Source organism: Pseudopipra pipra, chromosome 11 (assembly GCF_036250125.1).
Source record: "Pseudopipra pipra isolate bDixPip1 chromosome 11, bDixPip1.hap1, whole genome shotgun sequence".
Taxonomy (NCBI): domain Eukaryota; kingdom Metazoa; phylum Chordata; class Aves; order Passeriformes; family Pipridae; genus Pseudopipra; species Pseudopipra pipra.
This window is the reverse complement of record NC_087559.1, coordinates 4,909,488-4,937,455: the sequence shown is the minus strand read 5'-3', so window position 1 is coordinate 4,937,455 and position 27,968 is coordinate 4,909,488. Positions and strand designations below refer to the sequence as shown.

The 27,968-nt window shown below is 42.3% G+C and overlaps 1 protein-coding gene across 1 annotated transcript; it reads left to right on the top strand.

Annotated features, from left to right (window-relative positions):
• The first annotated feature begins 59 nt into the window (after positions 1 to 59).
• Positions 60 to 27,600, top strand: LOC135420050 (D-threitol dehydrogenase-like). Its single transcript, XM_064667013.1, has 9 exons — positions 60 to 66; positions 451 to 683; positions 7,197 to 7,433; positions 8,778 to 8,855; positions 10,056 to 10,272; positions 15,010 to 15,218; positions 15,744 to 15,816; positions 20,829 to 20,946; positions 26,947 to 27,600. Exons 1-9 carry the CDS (start codon positions 60 to 62, stop codon positions 27,140 to 27,142), a joined length of 1,368 nt encoding a protein of 455 aa, XP_064523083.1. The 3' UTR covers positions 27,143 to 27,600.
• The last annotated feature ends 368 nt before the right edge of the window (positions 27,601 to 27,968 follow it).

Below are 27,968 nucleotides of genomic sequence, written 5' to 3'. Positions count from 1 at the left end.
CACTGATGATAAATTTCTTAAATGATGGTGCTGTCTGGGGATAATGACTCTAAGAGCAAATGCAAGGTAATGTAGTGATTTTTTTTTTTTTTTTTAACTGGATTCCAGAAAGAATATGGAGCCATCTCAAAGCCATTTTCATATGGGGGGAACGTTAAAATATGCAATATTTCAAGCACTATTTAACAAGCACTTGAACAATAGCAGCATTAATGATAAAGGTTCTACATTTAAAACCAGTCCCTTTATTCTGTTGTCTTTTAGCTGCATTTTAGATGAAATTTTGTCAGATTCTGTTGTTAAACCCTTACTTGGGAGTGTTTTAAGATTAGGGTGGGTTTTTTTTCATTTTTAATGATAACTTAAAAGGCACATCTAATTTTCACTGTTAACAGGGTACCCTCTTTTCTATGGTTTTACTTTTAATTTTTCTTTTTTGTCTTTCCACAGGCCAAATTTTTAGGATGTTTGTTCATATGATCAGAGCCAGGAAGATTTTATTAATTGGCAAGCTTAAAGGTTACAGTATCCTTGCTATTGCAGAGGAATTGCCAGACGATGGCAAAATTTTTGCATGTGCAGAAGCGCCTTATCTGGGAGTGAACAGCCAGGAAGCATTTGATTATTCTTCAGATGGCAAAAAGATAAGCATGCGAGTGGGACCAGTGGCAGACACCTTGGAGGTAAAGTCAGTTTGGAAGGGGAGTTTGGGAGCTCTTGCGCAGGGCACGTTAAATCATTTTGGGTAGGTTCTATTTCCTGCACGCAAAAAGCTGGATGGTGGCCCTGGTTTGCTTGCAACTATGAACACATGGTTGCACTGAGGTTATTTCTTATTCACAGTGTATGATGGGACAGCTCTATCATACAGGATAGTTTTTTTTTCTTTTTAACTAAAATCCTGCAGCTTTTTGATCAGAGGAATCAAGGTCTCAATGTAGGTCGATAAGCTTCAATGGCAGTTTTACTTCATGTCGGTTGTTTCGGATCTCTAATTCCAAATGTAACAAACAGGAAGAGTGTGTCTGTACCCTGCTGAGCCAGCTCTTGAGAAAGACAGCTTGCTCCCAATGTTCACAAGAATCAGGAAAGTATTGGAGAAGTTTCTAATTCAGCCACAACTTCTCATTATTTTCCCCCACTGCAAGCTCTGTGGGAAATTAAACCCCAATTTCTCACTTCCAGAGCAATGTGATGAGCTTAACACAAATAAGGCATTAGCTGTATTTGTTTCATTCTGACTAGTGACTTTGTCCCAAGAAAGAGAAAAGCTTATGATTGCCAGCAACTCACATTTAATTCCCATTTGATTCTATTTTCAATCTGGTTGTGTCAGTGTGAGCTTGATTGTAACTTTACTTGCATTAACAGGTACCATATTTATTTCTAAAATGAAATGGCCAGGAGCTTTCTGACCTTTGGCTTTCATGACCTCCAAGTTTGATAAGAAAGAAACAAAGAGCTTTGCCAAGTATATGAATAACGAAATGTTACAGATCACCTGCAATGTGCAGCATTTAAAATCCCAGCTCCCTGCAGTGAGTGTGAAATTAATTGAATTGCTGTTGCTCTCTAGTGCCCATTCTGTGCAACTGACTTACTGTGACTGAATTAAAATATCTAGAGGCAGGCAGAATACATGCTGTGTAGAGATTAAAGAAGGGAGCAAAGACATGAAAATTAAATCCTTAAAACAGAATGTTGCAATTGATTTTATATCCTCCAATTGCAACATGAAGGCACATCCTGACCCTGGTTCTGCAGGTGCTCAGGACTTCAAATACCTCTCAGAGCTCTTGGGAACAGAGATTCTTGTGTTTGGCAGGAGAGAGATCCCAGCATGGGGACACCTCTCTGTGCAGGATTTCTGCACTGGGCTCTGAACTTTTTTTGCTCAGTGTGGCAGATGTTTTGTCATTGGTATCAGGACAATGAGGATTGTCCTACAGGTCAAATCCACAATGGCTGTAAATGCTGAAGCAATGAATGTGGTGGCCTCTCTGGTGCCTTGGCATTCTGGGCTTCTTGAGGTTTGCCTGGTTGGAGTTGGGCAGCCACGCAGGAACACAGCTGGATGTGCAGAAGAGGCTCAGGCTGTGAACAGTGTGCTGCCTTTTCCCTCCCAGCTGGCTGCTTTAGGTTGGAGATGCAGCAGGCTTCTTCTCCTGCCCCACGGACATGCTGAAAGGCAGGAGGACAAGGCAGCCACAGGCGGGAGGTGGATGAGGGATGGCACCTCTCACAGCTCAGCTTCATGGAGGAGTTGGAGAACAACATTTCTCTCCCCCACGGTCTGCAGGGAGGCTGGTCTAGAGCAGAGCTGGCTAGTGTTTGTTGAAGAGCACCATGAGAGTCTGAAGAGCTGGAACAAGCTCTGGCAAGGATTGTCTTTGTTGCCTATGGTGCCTGCAGCCCGAGGTTTCATTCTTGTCCCTTTGGAGAAATTAGAGAGCAGAGGTGGTCGCCCACCACTTGCTCTTTGGAGTTGTCTGATGCAGTTTTCTTGCTGTGGTGATGATGGCTGAGTTTTGCTTCCAATCTGAGTGCAACAGGGCAGGATCTCTGCTTATCTGCTGCTCCTCAAATTTTCACAGTGTTAAGGCAGCACATCAGTCCATAACAGCACCTTGACCAGGCTCTCTGAAGATGAAGAATATCTCTCTTGATGCTCCTTTGTCTTATCCCACAGCAGTGGAGCAGTTAGCCAGTTCCCCTGCCTCCTGTCCCAAATCACAGCCAGTTGCAAAATATCTGAGATTTTGACCAGTCAAGGGATGCTAAGTATCAGACAGGAGCCACAGAGCTCAAGTAGACAGTGGGGTTCTTTTGGCACCTGAGAGCACAATGATTAAAACCCCCCTTTCCCACATGTGAGGGATAGACACTGCTGAGCTAAGTGAGGTCTCCACCAAAGCATGTATCTCACATACACGATGGCACAAACCTCTGTGCCCGATGGCCTCAATAATTTCTACATAGTATTTTGAAATGTGAACTGAGGGGAAATTTTCCTTGGGTTCAGTCTCAGGTACTGGTGCTCTTAGTGGGAATTAGCTACCCTTTCACTGTGTGCTGGGCCAGCATTTAAAAACATTTCCCAACAAGGTCCTTAAGTCTAAACTCTGTTGTGCTATGCCTGGATAATGTGCCTTGCCATGCATCCGCAGCCAGCAAGAGCCTGATCCTGCACAAAGAGCTTCCTTCGATCCCCAGTGGATTTTTCTTGAACAATGGTTGCAGGATTGAGTCTGGACAGAATGAAAACTACCAGGAAATTATTCCTATCCATGATTTTGATCCTTCCATTTTAAATTGAAAATGTACCACAAAAAATAACACCGTGTTTGCAGCCGATTCTGCTGATTGCAGGGCGTTGTGTAAGCATGTCGGGGTTTGCTTTCTTCTTTTTTCCCTCCTTTTAGCAGACAGAATAGGTGAAGAGGTTGAGCTGCAGATCTCATTTCTCCTGTTTTGCTGCTTGTGAAGTCTGCCAACAGAATCCACCTTGACAAAGTCAAGGACTCTGCGTTTAATGTTGAACTGAGTGAATAAATTATGCATGAAATTGTGTCGGAGTCTCTAGTGTGCTCTAGAATTGCTCCTTTTGATATGAAAGGTTAATTCAGAAAGGAGTCCAAAATAGCTGGAAATTGTGGGGATAAGTGGATAGTATTCACTGTTGTGAGCTGTTATTACTAGAAATTGCATTCCCTCTCTGGCTTCCCTAGAGATTTCGCCTTGCCGGTGAATATAAACTGTACTCAATAGAATAGCATTTAGGAGTAACAAGAGTGTATGTCCACATACAGTAAAATATTCTAATGGTGTTTTAAAAAGAAGCTGTACTTTTTCATGTATTCTGTGTGCCCTAAGGATGGATTGCTATTACATTTAGGTCAAGAACAAGGCATAGGGAAGGTAATAAGTTTTGAGTACATCTTTATTACAAATATGCTGACTGTATGATCCATATCAAAGGAACTGGGCAGTCATTTTTTTCCTGATTGAGTTTGTATGTGCCTTATGTTGTCTCTGAGAAGGACTCCAATCAGGTTTTCTCTGAGCTTTGGCAGAAGGTTCATTCATGTTTTTATTCAGGATGTCCTCTCCCTGGTCTTTTGCTGTATCCATCAGCAGTGCTGCTGTGCCCTTTCTCGTAGTCTCTTTTGGTGTATCTCCTCTATGGAATGCAGTGTTACTCTTTTTTTAATCCAAAAGGAAGTTAATGACTCACTGTAATCAAAAGCATTAATTTTAGCCAAGTTTGCTCTGAATTAAAACTCTTATTGCCATCTGTTACCATCTACGATGACTCTATAGCAAGGAGCAGGGATTGCACTGTAAACACTCAGGAAATTAGTTTCAGCAGGATATTTTGCAGGCAGATTATTTCCTTCTGGATCTCATCTTTCCTCGCAGTTGGAGTCGTCTGGGTTCTGCCTCTCTCCAAGCAAAGGACAATGGAATCTCCAGCTTGCTGTGAGGTCTCAGGCAGGGCCTGGCCCAGACTGTGCTGGGAGGGCAAGGGTTGTCAATCCATCGTCTTAAACCCCCTAATCCATATGGGAAAGCAGGGAGTTGTCCTTTTCATCACTGCACCCATCTTTCCAGTGCCTGGCTCTGCAGTCAGAGCTACCAGTAGAGCAGTTTTTTACCTTTCTGGCTGTCTGGGTTCAGCAGCAGGTGCTGCCAGTGAGGAAACCCTCTCCAGTGTGGGGCCCTGGCCACAGTTACCACCTGTCTGAGTGATCCCTGCTCTGCTAGCCAAGGAGCTCCAGGAAACAGAGGACTTTCCCCTTCCTGTGGCTGTTTCCCTCCTGCTCTAGAGGCAAAGCTGGTTCAAGGACTTTCATGGATTCCTCTTAGAGTCCTGGAACTGTTTCCAGCTAAATATGGAAAACTCAGCAGCAATTTTGAAGCTGTGGAAACAAGAAACTCAAATGATGGCAGGTCCCAGCACAAACTCAGGCAGTTCCTTACAGGTGTCAGATACTGGGTATTTAGAAGAAATGAAAGGTGCCCAAGTGACCCTCGTGGCTGGTCATTCAGGACTTGATGAACTGGCAGAAGAGAAATGCCTTAGAAACCGTGGCCTTGCACACCCAGGCAGGGCAAGGACAAGGCAGGCGTGTGCTGGATACATATCCAACCCAGGCACCCTCGAGGGATGGAAGCTGTGGAGTTAAAAGGTGGTTTATCTGTATCAGAAGACAGATAAGAAGGAGATAAACTGTCAGCAGGTAGGCAGTATGGAAGGAGGGTTGATATGAGAAGTCCAGCTAATACCCAAAGAGCTACACAACTCCATATGGACCTAATGAAGCCAATGCATAAAAGTGAGATTCTTTTTCATTAGGGAGCCATACCATGGAGCAGTAGTAACATATGTTCAGCCATGGTCACATCTGCTTCTGAATGTCTGCCCCCCACCTCCTCCACTCAGGAAGGTTACAAGTCAGAAAGTAGTGATAAGTCACGATAATTACTCGAGTTTGGCTTTGGCTCTTCTCCCTGGGGAATGAGACCTCTAATCTCTCTTCCTAATGGGCTCCTTGACCCAGCTTTCATCTTCTGACCCTTCCTGAAGCATCTACATTGGACAGACTGACTGAGGTGCAACCTGATAGAAGATGGTCTTCCACAGTAGCAAAAATGTTCCTGCTGCTTTCCCCTAATATGGCTCAAGAGGGAACCAGGGCAAAATTTTCTTACTGGTAGTGAAATGAAAAGATGAATCCCAGGAAACCAGATGTCCCAGTTTCTGCTACATTTATTATGAACCAGCATATATTTGGCCTTAAGGTCTTCTTTTATTATAGTGTAGCATCAAAAGGTGTCCTAAATGTGGACTCATGAATGCTTTTGGCAGAGTTTCTCTGCTATTAAGTATCTGCAGTTAACTGTGACTATCCAAGCTTAATTCCCTCACCACTAACCAGCTCACAATGACACTGGTTTGCACAATAAAGGAACTCAGAGCTTCGATGGTCCACTTCCTGCTATTTTCTTGTCTGAACCACACACTCCCCACCCCAGAAAGGCTCCTGAAATCTCTGTTTGGGAACCATCAACCTCACTCCCCAAAACAAACCAGTCTTCAAATTCTGTTGCCATTTGTTATTGATGCTTCTGCTGGTACCTCTGAGGGGATCACTCATCACTCGTTGTGCGCAATGTCTCCAAACACAAAAGGGAAATCTGGATGCAAAACGTACCGTTAAAAGTTGTGATAGAAACAGTGAGTTCTGGAAAACATAATTGTTTCTCTTTTCACTTGAAATGCCAAGACTTGAAAGCATTTCTGCTTGCTGAGATAGGTGGATGAGCTGTTGTTTCATTGCAACGCACACAGATGCAGTTAAATAGTCCCAGATGGAATCTGAAATATTCCATAGCAGCCTCTTGGGCAGCAAGTGCATTAACTGCCACAGGAGAAGGCTGTAAAGGCTCCCATCTGGTCATCCATCAACACTTTTATACATTATCATCAGCAGCCTGCTTGGAGGGAAGGTGTGCCACATTTCTGAAAATCCAATTAGATGATAGCAGTCAGTTCTCTTTTATCCTCTCTGTTGCTGAGCCATCCAAAGCATTTTTTTAGATTAAAGAAACATCATTTTCCTTCATAGGGTCTGTGCTGCTTTATCTCTATTGTGACCTGTTCTTTTATGTGCTTTATAATTCTATTATTAATTAGGATTTCAACCCTTTTCCTGCTACTGAAGTGGGACTCACTAGTTTGCAATTCCCAGATCTGCCTTATGCCTCTTTTTTTCACTGGAGTGATATAATTGCCACTCTTCAATTTGTTGATAGTTACTCTTTTGAGAAGAGATAAGTTACTGTGGCCTGTCAGTGGCAGGGTTTGATGCCAGTTCTCTCCCTTACCCTGCTGGATCAACTTGCTTTGACTCGAGGTATGCAGATGTTTCTGTTGTGACTCTCAACACCTCAAGCTGGGATGAGACATCCTCTTTTATATCCTGATTTTCTTTGAGAAGTTCAGGGATTTGTTGCTGTGGAATTGTTTGCAAAGCATGGGAAAACTCCCAAGATCTCCAGAAGTAATTCTAGCAGTGTTACTTTAAAAGAAAAAATTTCCTCTGGTTTGGGCTTTATATAAAGGATATTTTAATGGCAAGACTTTAACTTTCAGGTAAATAATTAGTGTTTTCTCCAACATAATTTTTTTCCAGGCATTACATGCTGAGGATGAGCACTTTGATATAGTCTTTATTGATGCTGATCAAAGGAATGCTGTTCACTACTACAGCTTTGTCATGGATAACCACTTGCTGAGAATGGATGCAGTGATCTGTGTAGAGAATACACTCATGAAAGGACAAGTCTACCTGGAGAATGTATCAGATGAAAATGTACTAGCTGTCAGAAAATTAAATTCAGTGATTAATTCAGATCCTCGTGTTGAGCAGGTTAGTGCAATGCCATTGGTTAAGGTGCCCGTGGTGCTGTATCTATGGATTTTGCAAAGCACTCTTCAAAATGTTTCTTTTGTTGGTGCCATTATCCAGAGGACCTAAAATGAACTCAGATTTTATTGTCATTCACCTCACTTGAGCTCTGGGTATGAGTTTCTATATTCAGGGACAGTCCCTACTCTGTCTACATCTTACAGAGTGTTAAAGGCAAGATAAAAGGGGAGCACTTAAGAGTGAATAATCAGCTCTACAGCACAACCAAGGAACCGCCGCTCTGCTTTAAAGACTCTGGGGGCTGTAGGGCACCACCAGCACAACAGGAGTCAACAAAGTCCTACTCCAGCAGGAAAGAAAAAAAAAAAAGAAGTAATAGGATGCACAAACAATATACTGTGGTTTCAGAGGCACTATTAAACACATATCCTTCAGGGCTTTAAAAGCAGGTGTGAGTGGTGCTACCCCGGTACAGCAGCCACCAGCTCACCCTCATTCCATGGCTGCACCAGGATGGCTGGATCTCTGTCTGCCCTCCTGCACTGTAAGGTTGGGCTCGTGGTGGGACAGGGCAGGTCTGCCACCTCCCACACTCCCCCCTGCCACAGCTCTCCACGGCACAGAGGTGTGCAGCTCGTGCCCAAAGTGTTTTGGTGTCTCATAGGCTAAAGGTCTTTCTCTACCTGCAGGTCAGACACCTCTAAAGGTACCTCCTGTGGTTCTGTATTTATTCTGTCATTGACAGAACTAATAGACAATGTTCCAGAAGCATCAGCTTTTGTTTGTAGATGAGGGAAAGATTAATCAGTTTTCCATGTCCTGAATCTCCCTGTTAGCCATTGAATGCATGTAAATAGCACATGGATTCCATATCTGATCTAACACTGTGATAGTGGTGTTGAATTTGCAAAACTGAGTGCAGGTTTCCTCATGATGATGCACGTCCTGCACCCTCATCTGTGGGTGAAGGACAGATGTTCTATCAAATGCTGAAGAACACCGAAGTATTGCTATTGTGGTTTACTGTAATACTGGACTGTCCTCATGACAGCCTTATCCAGGCAGTGGAAATCCAGCAACCTCAGCAGCTGGTGCTGATTTAGAAACTAGAGAACTAAAATTGTGATTTCTTTTTCCTGTCATTTGTGGAGGCAATGAGTTTGAAAGAGGCATGTGAGCAAATAGAAATGCCTGACATATTTGTGTTGGAAGGAAGTTCACGTAAGAATAGGAATAGGAGAAGAGCTATTATGGCCTGAGGACTATCCTTCACATCAGTGGAATCTGAGTGACAGAAAGCCAAGTACAAAGCAGTTGAGAATTGTGTGTGCATTATATTTGCAGGTAATTTTACCTGTGCAGAGTGGACTGAGCATTATTCGAAGGATCCCTGTACCTCCAGATGCAGTGATTGAATCCAAGGTGGGTATTTCCTCTCTGTGAGTACTTCTGGGAAACTTTTGACTCTGCTGAGGACAGGGACAATATAATTTTCAGGGATTTGTTGGCAAGAACCCAAACACATAGTGCTGTTCATCATGGACTTACCGGCTTAGGTCTTGGCATTTTTTAGCCTCACTTGTCCAGGTTACACTAAATGCTGATTCCTTGCAAAGTCTTTTGGATCAGCTGGTCCTGTGATGAATCTCCAAAGTGGCTGGCATGCTGCTCACTGGGTGTCTGTGCCTGTTGCTCTCCCATCCTTCCCATGCAGGGGAGTGTGGGCAGATGGAGCTGGGGCCCAGCTGTAATGAACCCTAATATTTCTGAAGTAGCTCTTTTTTCGCCCAAAGGCAGCACATGATGCCCTCTTATGCTCTCTGAACTGAATATTTTCATGGCCTTAGATTTTGCTTGTCCTATGGAAAAAACAGGGATTTTATCTTTCTCCATTTTATGTAGTGGGCATCATCCAGCTGTAATGAAATTCCCATCTGGAATCATAATGGCCTAGCTCAGTAAATGCAGACTCAAACATCCTGATTGTTTTGCAGTTTCTGAGTGCTCCCAAAGTTACACCCACTGGTAATTCCTGGCATTTCAAACTCAGTATTTTAAACATCTTGTATTTTCCATTTTGATTCCAGTTAGGGGGAAATGATGTATGGCAGCTGATCAGATGACAGCTTGGTTTAAGTTATTGGCTGATAATCTTTATTTGTGCACCAGCCTTGTGAAGATATTTTGATTGCACTCTGCTTGAGCAAAATCCTGACTTTGGAATCTTGCTCTGTGTCTTCCTGGAGCCAGCTGAGCCTGAGGCAGAATTGGGCCCTGGGGGTAAAATAGCTGGAAGACTTAATCAGTCAACTTCTAAGCAATGTACCTGATCCATCTCCCTGGGAAGCAAGGCTGGGAAATGCCATACCCTGCTGTCATGTAAGTGGAGTGGTCAGAGCATCTCCTCAAAGTACAGCCCTTCTGATCCATTGTCTGGCATTTAATGCTCCTTTTGAGACTAATATTGTCTTGAATTAGTCATATGTTTTGTATTAATTAATGGACAGGAAGACACGGATCCCTGTTCACGCTCCTGCCTTGTTCTCACAGGCGAAGTCCTTCACAGCTCTCACTTAGTGAGCTCTGCCCCTTGTTGTGCAATGTATCTATGCTTTGTTTCAGAAAGAAGTGGTGAGGGATGACGTCTTCTGGGGCCATAACAGGCGGCGCATCCTGGACCGGCTGCGTTTGGATGGCAAGGTGGCCTATGTCACCGGCGGGGGGCAGGGCATTGGCAGAGCCTTTGCTCATGCCCTGGGGGAAGCCGGTGCCAAAGTGGCTGTTGTGGATCTGGTCCTTGCCAAGGCAGAGGCGGTGGTGTGTGAGCTCAGCCTCAAAGGTAAGCGTGGGACTGACCTGTCGTGAGCACTGTAATGAGCAGCTTTCCTTCTTCAAACCTGACCTGTTCTCTGCAGTGGAATTACCTTCCATCCAGCTCTGATGGGGAATAGGTTAGAGCAGAAAATGTTCATGCCATGGTCATGAAGCTTCTGCCCTGGCGGTGTCGTCTCAGCAGTCATCAGTATGACACCGTCTGCAAGAGTTATTTATTAATATAAACTTAATTAGAGGCAAAGTGACCCAAATAAAATTCCTTGCCAAGGGTGCCCAAAGGAAACACAGCAGTGAGCCATGACTGACAGGGACAGAGAAGGGTCACCCCTTGCGGGTGAGATCTGTATAACCAGCATTGAACAAATAGAGATGGTGTTTCTCAGAGTAAATCATGCAGCACCTCAGGCTTCACTAAGGACGAATGACAGACATGGGCTACAAACTCACATACCCCTTCCCTGGCACCTCTTCCATACCTAATGTCTGGACCACAAGCCAAAACACCAAAACAAGGTAGATGTGTTGTCAGTCTGAATTTCTCATTGCACCCTCAAATTGAAACAAAGTAATTTTTGAAACCCTCTTTCAAACATGCTTGCAAGGTCAGATATAGGAACAAAATATTAATAGATGTAATAACTAAAATCCCCAAGAAGAGGTAGCATCCTCTACAAGCCACTTCTGTTGTAAAAACAGAAAATGTAACATAAAATTGAATTTCCTCCTATAATCGTGATAAACTGCAATTATAAAGGGGAAAAAGAAAACTGGAAATATAATTTTAATGATAAAAGAAAGGAAGTATTACTCATTTTATAATTTCTTTTGTGAGGTTGTACCTGAGCCTTCTTCAAAGTTCAGTACTTCATTGTCTCTAAATGTAGAGCTTTACCCAGGAAATTTTCATATTCCCATTTTGGATAAAGTCAGCAGTATTCGTTTCCATTCTGACTTCCAAAAGGGATTGGGCCATTAGAAACCATATTCTCCAGCAAAACCAGCCCCTGCAGATGCATTTGTATCACCCAGTCTCAGGAAGGGCGAGGAATGGTACATTTCTGGTTTTGATACCATCCTGAGCCTCCCCAGAGAACTTCTAAAACAAAATGTCCCTGTCTGCACAATCCCAGCTCTGGTAAGCAGGAGACACCTTACGCTGAGCATCAGTGCAGTGGTTAAAGCTCTGATCTCAGATAATGAGCTAGAATAGAAAGTGTTCAGTTCCTATTACAAATTCTTGAGTCATCCAGTCCCTCCCCTCCTGAAGCTTGTCATTCCCTTATGCACCAAAGCCATATGGCCTTGGCACAAAGTAGCTTTGCCCTACACGTTAACTTGCCTTTTCCCCGTGAGATCCTGCATATCAAGCAGAGCTATTCAGATAGAAATGGGCTACTTGACAGAGCCATGAGACTTTGGATGCCAACAGCCTATTGGAAAACTAACTTAACTTATCTCCAGGGCATTTTTCAGTAGGAGTTTGATCATCCATCCTTCAATGGCTGCCCTACATCTCTGCTCCTTCAGCAGTGGGTTGCAAGCCCAGAGGAGGTGGGGGGGTGTTCCAAAATGCAGTCGGAGAGGTCATGAGGCATAGCAAATATTATTGCAGTCTAAAGTAAAGAAAATCTCGCTTCTCACTCTTTACACATCTTTATCCTTTGAGGTCAAATACTATCTATCAACTTGACCAGTGCAGCTGGTCAGGGCACATCTATTCCATCTCATGACGGTTTTTGAGGTTTCAAATTTATTGTCGTTCCCTGTTGGAACAAAACCCAAACTTTGTAATGCTTTTGTGAAAGGGAATTATAACCAAATGCCCGTTTTTGGAAAGGATCTGAAAAGGTCAGGTTTTCAATCTCTTTCTCTCCAGAGGTAACTAGAGAGTCTAGCCTGGACCTCAGAAGCTTTCCCTTTAAAACTTTTGTTGAAATCGATATATTTCCATGAAACATTTTGGCTTCAAAGAAGTAACATGCTCTGTTGGAAATAAATTTTGACAAAAAGGTTCAGCTAGCTTTACTCTGAAAATATTCACATGAGTAAATTGAAGAAATCATAATATTAATACATATTTTCCCCGCTATAATAAGGACAAAGGAGCTGTGACTTTTTTTTTTTTCCCTTCTAGGGTTGTAGAAATCTCTAAATCAAAGTTGGAAATGCAGTGCCCCAAGTCATTCCCATACTGATACTTTTTCAAAACATTTTGCTTAAATTGCTTAGAGCTGTTCTGCTTCTTATACCAAGGAGTCCTTTACTGCCTTTTGGGATGGTGCCATCATTTCATGATGAGTTTTAAACTTCAGAATCTCTGTGATCTCAGTTTTAGCTTTGTTAGACAGCTCTGGTGTATGTCCCTTGGCTACAGGGGTCTTTGTTTAGAGATCCTGTGTGAATACCTTTTTCAACAGTTGCTAATGGAATCTGACAGAAGAACCAAAAATGATGAAACATAACCAAAAAATCCTAAGGGTTACCTTCCACAACACACACCTCTGTCTTCAGGGGGAATCGCTCCCTCTACCCTAAGGGAAGAATTAGTCTGATGGGATTTTTAAAATGTGCATTTTCACTGTAAACTATGCAAATGCCTTGTGCAATGTCACTCCTGATCTTCCTGTCTATATGCAACGTGTTGCTTCCATTTACATCGAGAGACCAGAGATGAGTCCTGTGGCAGGGGCACATGTATGTGTCCCCTGCAGAAGGGCACCTTGGTGGATTTGGCATATTGGTGTCTCTCCACCACAGAGCAACTGCGCTCCACTCCTGCCCCTCTCATCACAAAACTGCCTCCACAAGCGTCACAAAACTAGACTGAGGGTTGTGGAGAGGCACTGGCTCTGTCATGTATGCAGCAACACAGTCGTATGTTCTGTTTCTTATCTCTGGCTGTGTCTATAGAGTTGAAGCTATTTTTCCACAGTTTATTTATTATTTTTAATAGGTAGTTTGGGGAGACAGTGGAGAGACAGAAAGTGGGTTTTTTCCCTCTCTCTCTGAGTGCAGGGACATCAGCTGAATTGATTAAGGTCAAATGTGGGACTCGGGTTTGAAGTGAGTGTGTCTTCACTGCTTCTTCGCCAGACACTCACGCGTGGCACCTTTTGTCTTGTTTTTATGAACTATCTTATAAGATGAAGCCATAAATGGGGTGAGAGTTGGAGGGCAGGTGAAGAGTCTCTCTGTTACCATTAGTAACACGCTTGCACCCGTTTTGTCTGTAAATTGAGAAAGAAAGATTGCAGCAACTCCCTGTGCGTTACACGTCTAGATAACAATTAGGAGGAGCAACGGGGGCTGTCTGGCTATTCTTATTCTTTCAGAGTATTTAGCATAAAACCTGCGATAAAATAAGAGGTCTTGTTTTGTGGCAGAACATGCATTCATTTTTTAGTTGGCTGTATTATTTCTCTGCCATGGAAATCAAGAGGGCTGTGTCATCACTGAAGGGGACAGGAGCTCCCATGGCCTGGTGTGGGGAGCACCCCAGAGCAGCATCACCTCAGGAACTGCACTCTGGCAGGCTCCTGAAGGCATTGGAGGTGAGGAGGAGCTTTTCCTTCCAAAAGTCCCTTTCCTGACATTTTCTTCAAACACCACTGGGCAATTACTTCTTTGCCTTGCTTTCGTGGAACCCCCCATCTCAAGCTTCATTTTGGGAGAGTCTTCTCTTCTCCTAGAATAGGCTTAAGCCTTCTTTTAAAAGCTTTATCAGAATGATCTGGAAGAGGAATGAATGGGGAACAATTTTTCCATTTATATAGAGATAAAAAATCTTACTTTAGCAGCTGTAACTTCTTATCTGTACACTATTTGCTTGCAGATTGCTGATCCACGGTCCAACCCCAGTGGCCACCTCCCTCCTCCTGAGTTAAGACCCATTTCACCACAGCCCTTACTGGTGTAGCCTTGTTTGGCTTTCTGGATGGGTATAATCCCATTCGCATCAGATGCCTCAGCAGGCTGCTTATGTTGTTTAATAACAAGGGTATATAAAGCTGATTTTTATAATAAATTAAATGAAGTTATTTATGGATCAGCACTGGTGCAAAAGTCAACAGCTGGATTTTTCGAGGAAAAAATCACTATGGCATGTTTCAAATCTGGTAAATCTCTTAACTTCTGACTGTTTGCACTATTCTGGCAGTGTGATTTGCAATAAATAAGGCCAGGAAATGTGACTACCATACCTATGCACCTGAAGGTATTCCCAGTTAGCTCTCCCACCTAAAACTGGTTTGGTTTTGTCTGAGGCTTCCAGCTGTCTGGATGCTGTAGTTCATCCAGAGAGCACTTTTGGGACAAATTAATTTGATTTCTGGAGCATCTCAGGGGGATATGGCATAAAAAAAGCATCTGTAGAGCTGCTGGTGGATGGGAAAGCTGCAGTTGAGGGTTTGGACAGAAGATGGTGCAGTGTTCCAAGCTTCGTCCTGCTGGAGTGGCAGCCTTCGCTCCCACACCTGGGCTTTAGGTTGGTCTCCAACAGGCAAACCTCGCACCAGTCAGCAACTTTATAATAACAGTACTGCAGTAACAAACTCACGCTTTGCTACAATTTGTGCAGCAGTGAATGAAGGTGGAATAGGTATGCAATACATTTGTATATTAAAAATACATCTCTCTATAAAATATCTCTATATATGCATTGATAAATAGTCACAAAATAGATTTTTTTTTTTCTTTCCCTGAGAATTCCTGTACTGACTCCGTTGCTCTGATGTTAACACAGGGATTAAAAGCCTTGCCCTGGCAGTGGATGTAAGCAAGCCTGAGGATGTGCAAAGGATGGTGGATGCAATTGTGGCTCGCTGGGGCACGGTTCACATCGCGTGCAACAATGCAGGAATCAATCTGAACTCTGCAAGTGAAGAGACTTCCCTAGAGGAATGGGACAAAACCTTTAATGTTAATTTGCGAGGATTATTTTTGTGCTGTCAAGTAAGTGTGAAATGGTGCACTGTTTGGTTTTGCAAATGGGTAATAATTTTTTAAGTGCTTACTTGATCAAGACTTAATAACACTTTATTACTAATTATCCTAATAAAATTGGTCCTAGTTTGGCTGGAGTTAAGGAAAGACTTGCAGATTTCAATTACAGATTTTGGTCAATATTTCCAAAAGCAGCTGGTACTTACTGGCTGCCCAAACCCAGGCATTTGAGAATGGCCAAAATTTTTTGAAGAGTCAGTATTTGACATATCCTGAAAATCAAAAAGGTTTGTGGGGGCAGTCCCAAAATTAGTGATTATTTTGAAAAAATATTGCCAAGAGTGAAGAGGTGTGAAATGGCAAAGGCATTTTTCCTGTATCAGCCATTTTTATACTAAGTTTTCAGATCAAGTGCTTAAAAAAAATGTGTTAGCACATCAACTCTTCTGAAAAGTGAAGACTAATTTATTATCATGTCATTATTAGCACAATCACAGAAAGGGTCACTGGTCTTTCCTTTAATTTCTGTCACAGGCTGCAGGCCGCATTATGCTGAATCAAGGATATGGGAAGATAATTAACACAGCATCTATGGCAAGTTTAATAGGTGAGTGATGAGAGCTAACAGTTGTGCTTCAGAATCCATATTTTAATTACTACCGATGCTATTTGAATCAATTAAACCTGTATTGGGAAGGAGTAAATCACTGACATTTCATATTAGAGGAAATGTACTACAAAATTTTTATTGATATCATTTTTCAACATTTATCTGTCCTCAATGTTTTAGAGCACTTATTACTTTTTATAGAAGAGGTGGAGTCACCTTCTGTGACTCCATTGCATGGATGGCATGGGAAAGGTGCTGGTAATCCTCCCCATTGTTCCAGGCAAACTCCTTGGCGTGTGGGAAGCTGAGCCCCCGAGGTGTTTAAAAGCCACCCAAAAGATTTAGTGCCAGTTTTTGCCCCAGTACCCGCGAGTTTTATAACTTGCTCTTACCAACAGGTGCCTGCACCAGTGCTGCTGAATCAGCAGTGTCATCAAAAGCACCAATAAACCATTGTAACATATGGAATGAAATCCCTACTGCTGAGCTAATCTGGAAGGCAGTTACATGCTGGTGAGCTGAAGCCCATGTAACAAAAATTGATCAATTACACGAATTAAGCATAGCCCTTTAGGAATTTATTTTATTGGTCTGGACATCTGTTGCAGTATTGTCCAAATCCAAAAATCAAATGGTGCCTTGGGTTGCCAAGTTAGACAAGAAAATCTAGTAGCTATAAAACTACAACTGAAAACCCCTGTATTAATATCATGTCCATCTGCTGAATGTTACATAAGTATGCAGTCTTTATATTTTCCTTTGGAATAACGTTTATTTTTACTGTGCCCAGTTTGACATTCCATGACATTCTGCTCAGTTTATTGCACAGTAACTTTAAATGTTTCTTCAAAAATCCATTTACAATGTTGTTGTTAATATTTTTTCAAGTGTCTTTACCAGCTGTTTTACTTTTGCTTAAACACAGGCACCATCCCTCTGCCCCAGCTTTGTAAAGTTACAAAATCTCACAAAGAAAGGTAGTTTTGAAAAGAATGTAGGGCTTTAAATTTCAAATACACCAGGCTTTCCTGCTCTGCACTCTGCAGTCAGGCTCTGGTCTGTGCTTGGCTGTCACCATCCGCATCACTATCACCAAGCAAAATTTCCTGGGAGGTATTCCACTCTGGAGAAAGTTAGGCAGCTTTGGGAATTGGCAAAAACTGAGGATCTGTTGGTTTGGCACACTGCTCCCAGTCTCACTGCAGCCCAGCAATGGTCTGCACTGCTTAAGGAGAGGCTTTTTCCAACTTTTCTGTCGGGTCTTGGCACAGCTCTGCTGAGCTGGGAGGTGATGCCATTCCACCATGCATCCATCCCAGCCCCACTTCGGGGCTGCACCTCCTTGGCTGGTGAGTCAAGCCCACAGATTCACCTGAAGATCACATTTGAGGGAGTACTGGTCTGGAACAGGAATGAATGTTGGAAAGCAGCCCTGAGAGCAGCCTAGAAGGGTCATCCCAAGATGCATTTAAATGTCAGTAAAAGTCAATGTGTGCTAGGCCAAAAGTTAAGAGATGAAGAGATGTGTTTACCTTCTGAACCTGTTTGAATCTTGGCATTGAAAAAATCTAGTAGTTATGAAACTACAACTGAAAACCACGATGTTCATATCATGTCCATCTGCTGAATGTTAAATAAATATGTTGGTTGGTTGGTTATTTAAGTATGTTGGCCAACTGGCATAGTATGAAATGTTTCTAGAAATAGTTAGGGGATATTTTTTTTGTTGTTGTTGTAGGTTGAGTCCTTCCTCAGAGATACAGGAAAATGAGGAGACGCTTAGCAGGATAGGGAGGTTTTTGTTTGTGATTTTTCCAGATTCACTGCTCAGAATCAGTTTTAATTAATTGAAGATAAGCCGCATACATTTTGCATATGTGCATTTTGATTCTGGTATTTCACTGGAATTATTCCAGGCACAAGCTCCAGCAGTGGCAGCGAGGCTGCTGCGGCTCGGCGGTTCACACAGGTGTAACTCAGAGCTGTGATTTTTACAGTGAATATCTTTGGTGGTAAGTGGTCTGCTCTGCTCTGTCTGTGTGCACTTCTCATTAGCATTATGTGGCTGCTTCAAGGTCAGCCTGGAAGCCTGAGGCACTGAACAAGGTTGTAAAACCAGAGCATCAGGTTGTTGTGGTTTACACCCCACAGCCCTTTGCTTGCTCCCCCCTGGGATGGGGGAGATAATCTGGGAAAAGTGTTAAAACCTGTGGGTTGAGATAAAGATGGTCTATTAGGACAGGAAAAGAAAGGAAAATAATAATAAGGATAAAAGAATACACAAAACAGGTGATGCACAATGCAGTTTCTCTCTACCCACTGACCAATGCCCAGTCAGTCTCCCCAGCCAGCTCTCCTTAATTTTATTGTTCAGCATGATGCCATATGATCTGGAATAACCCTCTGGCCAGCTGGAGTCAGTCATCCTGGCTGTGTCCCCTCCTAGCTTCTTGTACCAGCCCCCAGCCTCCTCGCTGGCAGGGCAGCACAAGAACTGAAAAGGCCTTGATTTAGAGCAACAACTAAACCGTCAGTGTATTATCAACATCATTCCCACTCTAAATCCAAAAATCTGTAGCAGCCACTGGGAAGAAGATTAACTCTATTCCAGCCCAAACCAGGACACAGGTGTTTAAAGCATAATGCAGCTGATGTTGGCAGAATTATATCTGGGTCCTCCTATCATCTGTCTTGAACAGGAGTGAGTGTCCTTGCTTCCCAGAAGCCTTAATAATTCAGATTTTTTTGGTGACGCTGCTGGAGGCATAGCTTCATTCACAGGCTCTAGCCCTGTTTTGTATGAGTTTGAAGGGTTGCAGATTTGCTCTTCTGTCTGTAAGAGACTTGTAGGTAAGGGGAGAGTAGGTGGTGCAAGGTGCTGAGCTGCAGAAAGCCCATCCAGTGCCAGAGTCTTGCAGCACCTGTTGGCTTCTTCTTCAGCTTTTCTAATAGAGAGGGGCCAAGTGTCTCAGAAGGGGGAGTTACCTTGCTTAGATATTCTTACAAAGACAAAAGCCTTTACAAGGAAGGACTCTTGAAAATCCTGTGTCGGCACCCACCCCATATCAGAAGCTGGTTCTCATAGCTTGCAGCAACTTGTTCTCACCCACATGCAGAGCTGGTGCCAGAACTCCCATCCTCTTAGCAAACACCAAATGATTTATCACAGAGAGACATGTTTGGAAAGTTCAGCAAAGAACTGCTTTTGGGAGGTTACAAGGCTAACTACCGAAGTTGTATGTAACTTGGAGCTGGAGCACGGCAATTAATCAAGAAATCACATTCCACATCTTTTTGAGAGCCCCCACATCGTGCTGTGTCAGGGGCAACAGGCACACACAGAGGGCAAAGCAGTTCTGCTGGTCAAAATGCAAAGTATTTCATATTGAACAAAAAAGGAAAAGGCCTCTGAATTCTGAGCAAACCTTCAGCACATGCAGAAAAAACGAAACACTAATTATTGCTCCCATCACGTGCGCTTTAAATCTATTCACAAACATCTCTGTTCAAGGCAAAGGCCCTTGTTCACATGCTCAGTAATTTGCAGCAGAGCTTTATGCTCTTTCGGAGTTCACATAACTCAGTTATCATCTTCTTTCCACCCTTTTACATTGACATGTGCAAACCCAATAGTTTTAGTCAACAAAAGCAGTAGTGGATGTGTTGAGATGCCATAGGTGGGAGTGATCTAGAGCTGATGCATCAACTTAATTTATTAAGACCAATTTAATGCCATCTACCAGTGCTGCTTGTGTGCTTTTATGCTGTGAGTTGGGGTTTGCCTGAAGAACCTTACACAATCCCAGCGATTACCTTTCTTCCAGGCTTCAGTGTTATCCAACCCCACAGGCTGGAATTGTCTGTCTTTGTGACTACTGATTTTTAGCCCTGATTTTCCCCACTCTCCCTCTGTGAGAGTCAGTAACTCAGTGACACTTAGCACTGATATGGAGCTAATTATGGATTGGTGCTTTGCACTGGATTTGTTTAATGAAGTCCTAATGGCAGCCAAAAAACTCCAAGGAGAGACACTTCGTGAGTGTAAATCCCAACAGCTGGGCTGACTTGGTTTTGACTCCCATGGGTTTAAAGCACTTTACACCCACTGGGGATTTATCCTTAAGTAGCTTTCACGGAGCTGGTGAGGGGCAGAGCCAGTAAGCACACAGCACTAGCAACCTTGAACATTGTAATTAGCAAGCCGATCATTTTCTGTCTCTGACTGACATGTGACACCTCTGAAACATTTTCAAAAGCTTCAGATTTTGAAAGTGGTGGGTGTTCTGAATTTTTGGGATGCACCTGTGATCACATCCACACAAACACCAGTTAGATAATGTGATGTATTTGCTTCAGACTATGGATAATTTAAAAATTAGGGAGAATAATTTGTTCCGAGAGGCTATATATAATATGTTATATAAAATCTATTATGCACTTATATTGTATTATATCATATAATGTCATATCAAACAATTTAATATGTTGCATTACATTATATCATACCACATAATGTATTATATATAAATAATAAATATTATTTATATAACAGACAGAACACATAATATAATATTAATCATATAATGTATTATCATTATATGATAATACTATATTAGTATTACAGTGCACAAGTATATAAACATATATATGTGTGTAATATATGAATGTGTATGATTATTGATCTTTCTTGGGAGCAGCCAAGTATGCATATCCATGTTTAATAGATTGGGTTTGGCTTTGCCCAAAAATGGGGCCTTTTATATTTCTTTCTTTATTTCTATTTTTGCCATTTTTTTTTCAGTAGACCAGCTGCTGAGGCACAGATTTTAGATGGTAAAATACATATTTAGAGTTTTGCGTTGTGAGTGGCTGAATTCTTGCTCTTCCCTACCTACCATCGGGGAAAAACGTCAAATAGTTCATCTCAATGCAGGCAATTGTCTGTGTAGTGCCTGAGCTGTCTTAATTTGGGAAGAATAAATAATTTTCTCTTTCTGAACCCCTCGCAGTCCCGCACCCGCAGAAGCAGTTGGCGTACAACGTCTCCAAAGCCGGGGTCGTAAAATTAACACAGACGTTGGGAACCGAGTGGGTTGACAGAGGAGTAAAAGTCAACTGCATTTCCCCGTAAGTAAAACACAGCCTCATTCTGGAACTACAAAGGGAATGAAATGTTCCACAAAGCTCATATGAACACTATCTCAGCAAATAAAGTTTCTAATTAGCAGGTGGATTGCATCCCTTTTTATGTTGTCTTTTCCTTAACAAAGGTTTAAATACTTAGAGCCAAGCCTGCTCTGTTGCTGTGTATACTCAGGGATTTAAGGAGAGGTTTTAGCATTTGATAATAGGTTTTCCAATAATGTGAAGGGTAGTTTTTAGCATTTCTCTTCTAGATGAAATATTTCCTTAGTCTGTCCAAGCCTTCTGTGGTTAAAGAAAAGGTTTTTGACACTTAATAGACAATACTTCTTTCCCCTTTTCACTTGAGGCAAATATATAGGTGCTTTAAAAGCTACATTATATTGCTGTAATTGAGCTACTGTTCAACTCTGACAGTCACAGGAGGCCAGATGTAGTTTTGTATATATGTATATGTTTATTACAAATTAAACTTTCCTTATTTTTAGAGACTTCAAGCTCTGTGTTTTATGGTATTTATTCACAAAGGAAAGTTTTCTTACTAGACATACTTCATGTCTTTCTGTTTCTCATACACATACCCAACCTAGTCATTTTATTAAACAATTAACAGTGCATGATAGTGCTGAGCAGAAACCCAAGTGGGTAGCGTTAATTGGAAGCGGTCAAATTCCGTAGACCATTGAAGTCAATCAGAGTAAGTAGGAAGGGCAGGATTTTAACCCAGGAGTTAAATTGTAATAATGAAGATAATAATGTACATCAAATTAGGGAAAACAAATTACATATTTTAATCCACAAAGTGGAGTAAAAAAAAAATAAAAGCACAGAGCTCAGTGGCAAGTGCCTCTGTTTTTACTGCCGGTCTGCTCTCCCCTAGCTTGTGCTAGCTGTCTTCCTTATGATTATTTATTACTAATTATACCAGTGACTCCAGCCATCACTCCATGTGATCCACAGATTCTTTCAACAGCATCTTACTTCCTAATGGGATTTTCCCCATGCCAGTCCTAGCAGCACTGTTATAGTGTTCCCACAACTAGTGCTAGTGAATTTACACTGGCTTTCGGGAGCTGGGGGAGATGAAGGGATTAGGGAAGCTCAGCAGGACCTGGCAGGAATTGTGTCTGAAAACACACAGGTAATCTGTACCAGTAGAAGTGGGACAGTAGAGCCACATTCACAGCAATTACAGATGAAAAGGCTCTTAGAGGAGGAATTACCCATTTTGAGGGGGCTTACATAAATTAAAAATATAGACACCAAATATCAAAATGCCTTGTTTTGTACAATTTGGGAGCATACAGTCATACTTGAAAAAGTTATGTCTCTGGAGGCAGTTGTGAGAGCATGGAGAAAAAATAGTCCTGTTTCTTTGTGGAGGAATAGCCAGGAAGGGCACACAGAGGACAAATGTTTTGCTGACTCTGAGGTCCCCTGTTCTGGACAGAGCACTTTCCCCTAATGATCTGGGATTGATCCACCCCAGAGCTGGACAGTTTTCCTTCTGGTAATTCAAAGCTCTGGCTGAGCCCCTCATAACAGGGCTGTCCCGGGGAGCTCTGAGCAGCATTCAGAGGAAGGAGCCTGTAGTGGTTCATAGAGCTCAGATACCTCATTGCCATAAGCAAGAGCCACATATACTTCAGAGTGAATAACTACTCATGTTTACCTTTCTGCCCATGTGAGATGTGAAACTGCATTTCAGTACAGATTTGGACCCATTCCCAGAACTGTGGACCCTACCAGTGTCATTGTCTCTTGACGTGACTCACCAAGACACAGGGACATCTTCAACCCACTTGATCTGAGTACCCAACTCTGGGCAGGAGCCACAGTACAACAGCACATGTGTCAATGCTATTGTAGTTGAAACATCTTCCAAAAGCACAGGTCTTGCTGAACATGGATGCCCAACCTAGCACATAGTCATCTTATAATGGGAGAGGATTTTGAGGAGTTTGAAGAGCACAGATGTAGATATAGGGCATGATGGTACCCCAAGATCATCTCTGGACAAGTAAAATATCTGTGTCCTTAAGTACTTTGTCCCTCTCACTCACGGTTGCATTAATGCTTCAAGGCACTCTGAGCGTGTCTCTGTCTGAAGGTCCAAATGCTCCAGCCTGGCCCTAGACATTATTTCACCATGCAAACCTTCTGGCCTTTTCCCCCTCTTCCTATCTGGTCACTTTTTATCAACTTAATTTCTTAATGAGTGCATAAAACTTATGCAGAGCAATGCATAAAAGTTAGCAATGCATAAAATGTTATGGCAGAGTTCTTAGGATGATTTATTGCATTTATAAAACTGAAGATTTAGGCTTCTCTTGCCAGCCAAGCAAGCCTGGGGAGAAGGTGGCTGAGACTCCCTGGATGTTTTGGCTGACTTATCCTGTTGCTATCGTGGAAACTGTGTTCAGTCCTTCTGTCCATCCAGTGGCATCGCCTGTAACCTGTTAAACAGCTGATGCCAACAAAATTAATAAGGTGCTGGAGTCTTTCTGGAAGGGATGTGAGGGTCAGGCTGCAGAGGGAACATGGCTGTGAATAGGGACCTTTACAGAGCACTGACTGGTGGCTGTTGCTCATCTGCCCCCACATGTTTTAGTCTCCCAGCACATGAGAAGTGTGTTGAGTGTGATGGAGGAGGGGACTTTGGAGGGTGTCTGGTTTTTGGCACGTGCAGCATTGCACTTCATTTTTCAGCCATTACACTGAATCAGTGTCTATTTTTTGTGGGTAATTGCTGCTTCTTTCTTGATTTGCAAGACATAAAATGCCATAATGTGATGACCTTCCAGATGGGCAGCTGGAAGTTGATCTTGAGGTCAACTTGCAGCCAGGCCAGCTTGTTGGAAACCCAGTGAAACTCAGCAGTCCTGAGGGATGAGCCATGTTTCCCACTGATGGGCTGCAGGGATTTGGGTTGGAGGTGCCATGGACAAAGAGGGTTTGTGTGCCCTGTGTCCTGCCCTGCTCCTCTGGGGCAGCATGAAGACAGCTGCGTGGTGCTGTAGCAGGCTTGTAGCGTGGTGGGTACGAGCAGGTAGGGCAGGATCACCGCAGGTTTTGGGTACACGCCATCAGGGGGGACAGAGAGGCAGAGCTGGCAGGAGAAGGAGCACCCCAGCATCACCTGAAGGCATCCCAATTAAGCAGCATTACTATCCCCATTAAGCAGCAGTCGTTGCTGGTAAGTATCTTTGGACTTAAATCTTAATTCCTTGGGAGATGTCCCAATTAAGTGGATCTTGTGATTAAACACTTCCTGATTAAGTGGAGTGTACTTAACTCATTCAAATTAATAACTCATCTGAAAGAAATCAAGTTACACACAGATGGAATCTTTTTTTGCTCTCATTTGGGGATTGAGTGCACGTAACAATTCCAGTTAAGTATCTGGTAAGTGATATTTTTCCTAATGTGTCTCTCGAAGTGGAAATGTTTTAGGCAATTGTTTTTTTTTTGGCGGTCTTTTTTTTTCCCTAATGTCTCAAATTGTCCTGTGTATCAATAATGAAATATTGATGCTCATATCTAATGTTAAGGAACCAGCAGTTTGATATTACATTGACGTGCAACAGAAAGTACTGATAGGCTCAGCACTGCATACGAGATGAGGTAGGGAATTAATGCATTGGCAGTTGTCTTTGCTGGAACTGGTTAGAAGCCAACTAAAATCTGCCTAAAAGGGTTCGACAACATTAAATTGCCCAACTTGGCACCAAAGCTTTCCCAGAAGATGTGTAGTATCAATGACATGCCTAATATTTATAGTGCCATCAGTATGTGTGTTTGCAACTTTTAAGTTTTGCGCTATATTTTTTTCTCATTTCTATAATAAAAATTTGTAATGAAGTTTGGTTACACATCTAAATTTTTGCTTCTTGAAGTGAACATAAAGAAAGGTCCAGCGACAGCCACAATGCAGCAATTCACAGACTGCAGTGATCAGATCAAAGATCATTTTTCTGAACAGATTGAAAAATGTCCTCTTTTTAGCAAAATCTGTTGTGCTGGAGGACTGTGTGTCTTACTCCCTAATCTGCATTCCCTTGGGGTTAAAATATATCTGTAAATGGAAAAAAACCCCCCACCAAAATCATACGGATCTTATTCTGGTCTCTGATACTGTAAAGCCAGAACGATGATGATGGGGATGGTTTTGTAAGCACAGCGAGAGGCACGTATGGAAAAGGAGTCCAATATATTTCATGTCTGCTGCTCAAAGCACGTTTCTCTCTGAAGAAAACCAGTTCTCGAGGAGTTTGGAAAAGCAAGGAGGGAGAGCAGGAGGCTGTGCTTGAAGGAAATAAGTCCACAGTTCTATACTGGAATGTGCTTGGTTTTGTTACGTTGCCAGAACTTAAACAAGCTGCATTGCTCACTGTTTCTGAACTGTTCTGCTCTTTATTGACAATTACAATAAAAAATGAAGCTGATATTTAAATCCTGCCTGATTAGTGCAAACAGAAATGTTTGGGGGAAAATCTGAATTAGTTCCACTTCGTAACAGAGTAAATAGAAGATTTCAGCCTTCATTTAAAACAAAAGGTAGATCTCATACCCAGAATCCAGTCTGACTCAAAAAATTATTTCCTTGGAAGTCTAAATTGGGATGCCAATGAAGTTTCAGAACAAAACGAGTATTTTTATACTTTGTTCATTTCATATTTATCACTAGCTTGTTTGCTAATTTTCATTTGCAAGAGGCAATTCTTCCAGCTAACTGGCTGCCTCAATGGGCCACTGATTTCTTTGAAGTGACAGTCTGTAAATATGCATAAAAAAGAGATGCAATTAGCGTGTGTGTGGTTCAGTGCAGCCTGATTTCATTGGCAAGTTTACCCACAGTGTTGATAAGCTACATTATCTAGAAAATTGGCCGCTGAAAAACAGCACCTCTGATTGCCAGCAAAGGTTCCAGATAACAGGGTGCTGAAGAGAAATATAATTGAGGTTGAATATGTTAACCAAGGTGTCACATGCTCCTTAGAAGCGCTAATTTATCAGCATGTTGGAATTTTTATTAACATTTGGAATGCATTTCTACCACACTAATGAAGTGGAATTGGCAGTTCAGGTTTTAGTTATTGTCATTTCTGAGAAGTTAAATGTAATTTCTCGTTAGACACAGTTATGTAAATATATTTGTTCAGGGGCTGAAAAAATTATACATTTCGCAAAATACAAATATGTTGTTAAGGAGGAGTATGACAAATCAGTCGCAGTTAAAGTCAGAAAAGCCAGCCAAATGTTTGCCCTGCATTGTGCTTCCTGCAGCATCACTCATTTTTAGGGCACCTGAAAAAAAATGAACTTAGCAGAGTTTTAATATGTGGTGGAGTCACTCATTGATGTAAAAGAGGCAAAACAGGTAAATCAGTGTGATTTGTTGGGGTGTTGGTTTAAGGGGGAATCGCACTGGTTGTGCTATGCTTATCCCTGCCTCTCCTTCTTTGTGTGGAGAGGGTCTGGTGCCCGGAAGGGTGCTGGCTTTTGTTTCCCTCATTTTTTGACATATGAGAAGTTGGTCTGTTTTCAGTTTCTGGGCTGTACACAAACGCTGTGTGACATTATGCTGCGGAGTGATGAGATGAGAAGAGAAATTGGTAGAGGGATGACAGTTCCCAAGAGCCGCGACAGACCCGACTCAAGATGCTTTCCGTTCCAATGCCATGCTTGTTTTCTAGAAAAAAAAATTAAACTGGTGACCTTAAAGTAAGGGGCTTCTGCTATTAGCTAAGCAGATAGTACCTGTGCACTTACTTTAAAGGAAACCTTTAAGCTGCTGGTCAGCAGTGAAAGGCAACGATAGGAAAGTTTGCATCATGACTTTCAGCAGAGGCAGAGCAGGTCTGATGTGCTCATCTCATCTCCTTTGTGTTATTCCACGGTTTTGCCTTCTGAATTAACATCTCAAGCACCTATAAGTGCTGACTTTTCTTCTTTCTAAACTCTTGGTGTGTGTGCTCCTTGCAGGGGCATCGTGGACACTCCACTCATCCGCTCCAAGGAGCTGCGGCCGCTGGTGCAGCGCTGGATGGGCGACATTCCCGCCGGGAGGCTGGCTCAGACCACCGACCTGCAGGCTGCCGTCGTCTACCTCGCCTCTGAAGCCTCTGACTACATGACAGGCCACAATCTGGTCATCGAGGGCGGACAGAGCCTGTGGTGAGGGTCATCCTCCAGCCTCCCCTCTAAGAGACACACAGGTCACTTTGGAAAGTGCGTATTAGAGTTTAGCTTAGTCCCAGCTTTGGCTTGTGTGACTAAGTAGCCAGCTAATATGAAATTATTGTTTTCTTCTTTTGGGTGTTAATTTGGAGACTTGTATAATGCAGAGGAAAAAAAAGGCAATCTTTCAGTTCCAACATTTTCATGTTTTTCACTATGCAGTCACATTTCTGTTAAATTAGTATTTAATGATATAAAGGCACATTTACTGCAGTGAGATTTGGCTATTATTTAGTTTAACAGGGGGCATTTTTAAAGCAATCAATATTAGCTGGTCTGTGTAGTTTATTGTTCTTAGGCAATTTTTTTTGTATTCAAGTTGTTCCAGTGACATCTGTGCGTGGTGAAAAACAGTTGGATGTAGTGTTAAAAAAAATAAATTAGTTCATTACATTTGAACCTGAACATTGCCATTTTATATTTACTGGTGTTCTTTAGTTTTTGACAGTGTTTTTATACAAACACCCACATAAATGCCCCTGAAAGAGCCGTACTGCTCTTAATAGAGAATCAGGGTGGTAATTATAATGGCTGTAATCCAAAGCCCATTGAGGTAAGTGGGGACTGCTCATATACTTTAAGTTAAACGCATGTTTAAGTGTTAATACAACTGGGTCTTTGTTTTCCTTGATAGGCAGATGTAAGCGAAGGTTGTCTCCCATATAATTTTTTTCTTCCTGTAAAATTCTGAGGACAACTCTTGGGTGTAAATCAAGGCCAGCTCAAATGATATTGATACAGTTGTGTTGGCTGAAGACCTCATTTTG